The sequence below is a fragment of the Salvia miltiorrhiza genome, chromosome 1 (genome assembly GCF_028751815.1).
Source record: "Salvia miltiorrhiza cultivar Shanhuang (shh) chromosome 1, IMPLAD_Smil_shh, whole genome shotgun sequence".
NCBI lineage: Eukaryota > Viridiplantae > Streptophyta > Magnoliopsida > Lamiales > Lamiaceae > Salvia > Salvia miltiorrhiza.
The window spans coordinates 62,573,525-62,579,524 of NC_080387.1; the positions used below are offsets into that span (position 1 = coordinate 62,573,525).

The 6,000-nt window shown below is 37.9% G+C and overlaps 1 protein-coding gene across 3 annotated transcripts; it reads left to right on the top strand.

Moving 5' to 3' along the window:
* Positions 1 to 532: 532 nt before the first annotated feature.
* LOC131002762 (amino acid transporter AVT1A-like) lies at positions 533 to 5,138 on the top strand. 3 transcript variants are annotated; one of them, XM_057929238.1, is made up of 12 exons: positions 533 to 961; positions 1,330 to 1,616; positions 1,963 to 2,177; positions 2,609 to 2,632; positions 2,722 to 2,902; positions 3,048 to 3,267; positions 3,348 to 3,483; positions 3,573 to 3,596; positions 3,699 to 3,840; positions 4,259 to 4,302; positions 4,719 to 4,781; positions 4,850 to 5,138. In XM_057929238.1, the coding sequence occupies exons 1-12, from the start codon at positions 774 to 776 to the stop codon at positions 4,940 to 4,942; spliced, it is 1,617 nt and encodes a 538-aa protein (XP_057785221.1). In that variant the 5' UTR covers positions 533 to 773; the 3' UTR covers positions 4,943 to 5,138. The 3 variants fall into 3 exon arrangements, with proteins under 3 accessions (XP_057785221.1, XP_057785229.1, XP_057785214.1); XM_057929231.1 differs by having other exon boundaries at positions 534 to 961; positions 3,573 to 3,592; positions 3,695 to 3,840; XM_057929246.1 differs by lacking the exon at positions 2,609 to 2,632 and having other exon boundaries at positions 3,573 to 3,592; positions 3,695 to 3,840.
* The last annotated feature ends 862 nt before the right edge of the window (positions 5,139 to 6,000 follow it).

The window sequence follows — 6,000 nt, forward strand, 5'->3', positions numbered from 1 at the left end:
CAATCTTGCAGATAGAGAAGGAGAGAGAGAGAGAGTGAGAGACGAGAAAATGGTGAATGGCGGTGGTGGGTGAAAGGGATTTTACATTTTTTTTAATTATAGAAGGTAAATAAAATAGGATTAATTCAGTAATATTTTTAAGGATATTTTGGACCTTCTGTTATTATTTCATGAAAATAGTGTGTGTTATCAAACAGCTTCAATACCTTATCGCACTTATAACACGTTTCTATCAAACACTGAGCCGTTTTAGCTTTGCTGGCCAAACCCAGCAACCTTTCCTTGGGTTTAGGAAAATGTCATTAACTCAACCATGTTTTCAAACGCACCCTAAGTGGATTGTAGTGATGATAAAAAGAAATACGTGTAAGTGCAGGTTATCCAGTGAGTTGAAAATATACAAAAAACAATTCGAAATAATCAATTTTGCGAATTTTTTTTTCGAAATAATCAGGAAATAATTAAAAATATGCAAAAAGGGACAGAAAAGTGTCCATCAATCAACTTCAACTTACTGCAAGAAAACAAAAAGTTTTTCTCAACATACTGTGAAGGTGTGCGGTCTATCCATCTCCAAGCTGCAAATATATCCGTTTGTAATTCTAGTCCTAAACAAACTCCTCAATCCTCACGAGTTGATGAATCATCACTCTCTAGAATCTCCTCTCGCTCATCTATATTAACACGGCCTCTCAGTTTGTCTTTGTCCCATGCAATGCTTCACACTCTCGCTGAAAGATTGAATTTTTATTGCTGTTGAGCGACAAAGAAACATGTCCGACGGAGCTGAAGCTTCGTCCGAATACTTGTTGGATAACATTGATGATGGTGAAGAGAATCACAATAAGTTCGATGCTGGGAGCTGCAGCGATGGAGACGGTGATTATGCTCAAGATTCTCATGCCAAAAATTCGCCCTCTACTTCGCCCTTCTCCTCTCACCAATGGCCTCGGAGTTACTGGTAAACTTCATCTTTTTTTTTTTTTTTTCCTGCTATTTTCCTCTGTTTTGGACATTCTTGCTTTATCGGGTTTAAATTTTTCTTTAATGTTATACGGAAAAGGGGAAGAAAATTAGGGTAGAATCAGTTTAAGTTGTTGAAATTTAGCTTCTCAATTTGCCATTACTATATTGAATGTGTTTGGCTGGCTGTGTTTGATGCACAAACTGATGATTAGTCCTCTCATAAAGTGGTGTAATTCTGATTTAGATCATTGTCAATACAATGGGGATAATGGATGTAGGGTTTTGGTACTCTTTTTGGCTCCATTGATTGCTACTCTTTCTTTTTTGATTTTTTGTTTCTTTTCTTTTCTTTTGTTTGAGCAGGGAGACGACTGACACTTACTCAATTTCCGTATCCCCAAATTTTGGGACCTTGAAGCGTCGTTCCAGCTCTAGATATTCGTTTACTGAGGTTAATAACAATGACTACTTGCAGTCTGATGCAAAAAGAAGTTTTCTCTCAAAAGAAGAATCAATTCATGAGAAATACGACCCCGAGAGCATCTCCGTGGTGCGGCCATCATGGTCAGAGAAGGCATCGTTGCACGAACAACTATCTGGAGAGCTTCCGATCAGTCGTGGATGCAGTTTTTCTCAGACTATTTTTAATGGTAGGCAAGCTGATGAAGTAGCAAAATCTCAGCAATTTTATTCATTTGTGATATCTATGCTATCAGAAATTGTACTAATTTCTTTTCAAGAGAATGAATGGTTTCTTGATAATGTAGTCTATGCTGCCATTTTTAAAGTTCAAACATAACTCACCAAGATTGGCACTTACGGATAGTCCTACTATGGATCTATGAGGCGGATGACCATGTTGGATATTGCTTTTGGTGGAGGACTTGAGATCTTCAACCATGATCTTTTAGTTCTCATACGCTTCTTTTCTTTCATTGTCGGACTTATTTATGATTGGAGCTCTATTATCCAGTTTCTGATGCTATTCTGATACAGGGGTAAATGTACTGGCTGGAGTTGGACTGCTCTCGACGCCATATACAGTGAGAGAAGCAGGCTGGAGTAGCTTGGTAGTTCTGGCCCTCTTTGCTATTATCTGTTGTTACACGGCTTCTCTTATGAGATACTGCTTCGAGAGCAGGGAAGGCATCATAACTTACCCGGATATTGGCGAAGCAGCATTTGGAAGATATGGACGACTCTTCATCTCGGTACTTCACATATATTACACATTTATAGCAACTATTTGTTATGCTAAATTTTAGCTTTCTAATTCATGTGATTATCATGGAAGTATTCTCATTTTCTGTTTGAAGCATATTCCTTCAAATGCAACCCCCCTCATTACCAAGAGTTAACTGTTTTGAGCAGCAATGGCGTTTTTGAGCTCTTACTATGACAACTTTTCTTGATTTACAGTGTTATCCAACCTTATCTCAGTCCTTACATGTATCTAATAATTAATAGAAAAGATAATGATTTATAGAGCTAATTTCAGACTTTCAGTTGATTGAGGCCTGAGGATTAGAAATGCTTGAAATCCTACAAACTTTACTTGCTTAGACTTTTAATTATGTCTAGGAGGTTTGATGTATAAGCCTCAACCTGTTGATACTTACGCCTTAATACATCTTTAATGCAGATCGTGCTGTATGCTGAACTATATGTAAGTAGAGCGCAATCAAATTCCACATTCAACGCTATCCATGTTTAGTTGGCAAAGCATATCCCTTTAACTCTTTCATGTTACTGCAGTCATATTGTGTAGAGTTTATCATTCTGGAAGGGGACAACATAACCAGTATATTTCCCGGAGCAAGTTTGGAGTGGGGAGGCCTTAATCTCGACTCAGTTCACTTGTTTGGTATCGTGTCAGCTCTTATTGTTCTACCAACTGTTTGGTTGAGGGATCTTCGAGTGATATCATTTCTTTCAGGTGCCAAATGACTTATGAGAATCCATTAACGTTTTTTCTTCTTATGATATCATTTTCTTTCAGGTGCCAAATGATATCATTTATTGTATACCGTTGTTTATGACTTATGAGAATCCATTAATGTTTTTTCTTCTTTGCTTTGTAGCTTGTGGTGTTCTTGCAACTGTAGTCATTGTTGTCTGCTTGCTTTTCCTCGGGACTTTTGGTGATATCGGCTTTCACCAGACTGGAGAACTGGTGAATTGGAATGGAATCCCGTTTGCAATTGGTGTGTACGGATTCTGCTACTCGGGGCACTCTGTCTTCCCGAATATATATCAATCAATGGCTGATAAAACAAAGTTCACAAAAGCACTTCTAATATGGTAATCATATTTTGAACTTTTGAAACCATTGCAAGTTCAGTAGTGTATCTCTATGATCTGATACACTCTTCGTTGTGCAGCTTTCTGATATGCGTTCTACTATATGGAGGCGTTGCTATCATGGGATTTCTCATGTTCGGACAGAGCACGCTGTCTCAGATAACTCTCAACATGCCACCTGATTCAGTCGTTTCAAAAATTGCAATATGGACAACGGTAGATATCTAGAGTTTTCATTTTGTATTCGTTAATGACTATGAAAATTTGCTCAAGTTACTTATTCTAAATTGCTCTATTATTTGCAGATCATAAACCCTTTCACCAAATATCCTTTTTTTTTTTTTATGTTTAACATTTAAACAAGACAATATTCAAGTTCCCACATTCTTGATCTATTGCTGTTGTCTTCCTTAATACTGTGCTGCACATACGCCTTGTTGATGAATCCTTTGGCGAGAGGCATAGAGGAGCTGCTGCCTGTGGGGGTCTCTGACAGTTTCTGGTTCTATATTCTTCTGAGAACAGTGCTCGTCCTCTCTACTGTTTGCTTCGCCTTCGTTCTTCCTTTCTTTGGTACGTATTCTCAACTTCATATCCTATCAGTATTTAATACTTTAGCACAAATATGTTGCATCTATCTTTACATTGTGTTCTTGTACAACCAATATATTGATCTGAATCAAGATCTGGATATATTTATTCAGAACTACGACATCATTTTCTGTTTTAGCACTACAAACTCCATAACACTTATCTAATATTTTTCCAAAGCACTAAACAAAACTTGGTTATTTATAAGGAGTTAGGGTCCATGATTCTACTCAAATAGTAGAGAAAATATATTTCAGACTTAGGAGAATCATGCTCGATTCTCAGCATTTCACCCTTGTTTATATGCTGATGATCAGACTTGTTTGATGCTATTGCTCATATCCACAATATGGATTCGAGCTCTTTTAGAGTATTGCTGATTTTTGGTTATAATCTGCAGGTCTTGTGATGGCTTTGATTGGCTCTCTCCTCAGCATACTTGTGGTGAGTGTCGTCGAATCAATCTATTCTATTAACGTTTAATAATAAAATATTTCATCCTAAATGACGCTCTCTCGCGAAACCACTAAACATGCTTAGTGCTTCTTCTATCTATCCCTTTAAATCAATCTCACAACATAATGACAACGTATCGATCTTCACGGAGACGACCTAGAACCAACTGCCTCGTGACATAATGCTTGTGTTTTGCTCCACTAGGAAAATCAAGATGATAGAAAAATACAAGATTAAGATGTTTGGTCGTTTTAGGTAACGATGTGAACATATTTGTCTTGATACACCATTAGTGCTGCACTTAGCTCTCCCTTTTTTGCTTTAGTTTAGTGTTTCTGCTTAGTTAAAGTAATTACTTAGAAACATTATTGCCAGATTAGGCATGAGTATGTTCCTTTTTGCAGGCGGTTATAATGCCTGCTTTATGCTTCGTGAAAATCTTGGGGAGGAAAGCGACCAAATCACAGGTGATTAATCATATTTAGTGGTTTGATTTATTTATTTGGTAAAAGTTGAGTATTGTTTACTTGAGCAGATGATGATGAGCTTGAGCATCGTCGTATTCGGCGTGATAAGTGCAACTCTTGGGACGTATTCTTCTCTATCAGGAATTGCAGATAGATACTGAAGATGCCGTTATCTTTTACTCTCTTAATTTAAATTTACATCTATTGACTTTAGTATTTATGCAGGCACATATATCAATGTTGTATTTATGTGTACACACACCGTGTGGCATGAAGAATGGAGAGTGTGTGTGTGTTATTGCAGCGCACATATTGACATATATTAATATTATAATCTAATTAGTAATTATTTTACAATTTTTTTTGAGGTGGTTATTAATGTTTGTGCATGCAAAAGCCCTGTAAAACGATTCTTTTACATGACTTTTTCTTTTATAGCTTTTAGCCAATTTTAAAGATATTTATACCCTTTTAATAAATATAGAATTAAAAAAACAAATCTAAAATATATAGATATATCTCTCTTCCAACAGCTACCTTTCCCTTCTTTGCACTGTGTCGCGCCACAGTCTCATCACTGCCTTGCCACAGTGTCGTCGCGCCTTGCTTCTCTCTCCATCCGCATATCTGATGTCTCCCCTTTCCTCATACCCACGTCTCTCTCTTTTTCTCCTCAAATTCGCCGCCTCTCGCTTCTCTACGTTGCACCGTCACACAACTGTGTCGTCACTGCCCTGCACCTCGTCGCCACCTTGCCACAGTGCTGCTTTGCTTGGCTGGCGCTCTGCCTCTCTCTATCGACAAATATGACACCTCCCTTTCCTTTGCGTCGTGCCTCCACCTCTTCGTTACGCCTTACCTCATTACCGTGCCTCTCTCTTTCTCTGATCTGCAATGTTTGATCAACGCTCGACACTCTGTGCTCGATACTTGATGCTTGACACTTGACAATTGACACTTTACGTCAAGTGTCGAGCAATAATTTAAATTGAACTATTGTTTGCCGCTTGACACTCGATTCTAGATACCCAAATGTTCGTATGCTCAATTGAGTGTGAACGTCAAACATCAAGTTAAGGTATGTTAGAGTCGAGCATTCATTTTTATTCAAGTATCGTGGTGTTGGATTTCTAAATTAGTGGTGGTGGTGGTGGATCGTTAGTGGTGGTGTAGATTTACAAAGCACAACAATTGGCGAAGGCGTGATGATTGTCGGCCA

What these genes read in the sequence shown, in the direction of transcription:
- LOC131002762 (XM_057929238.1), top strand. Translation starts at nt 774, where the DNA reads ATGTCCGACGGAGCTGAAGCTTCGTCCGAATACTTGTTGGATAACATT. An exon ending in ATGGACGACTCTTCATCTCG is followed by an intron (nt 2,178 to 2,608) that starts GTACTTCACATA and finishes TCTTTAATGCAG; the next exon opens with ATCGTGCTGTATGCTGAACT. An exon ending in ACAAAAGCACTTCTAATATG is followed by an intron (nt 3,268 to 3,347) that starts GTAATCATATTT and finishes TTCGTTGTGCAG; the next exon opens with CTTTCTGATATGCGTTCTAC.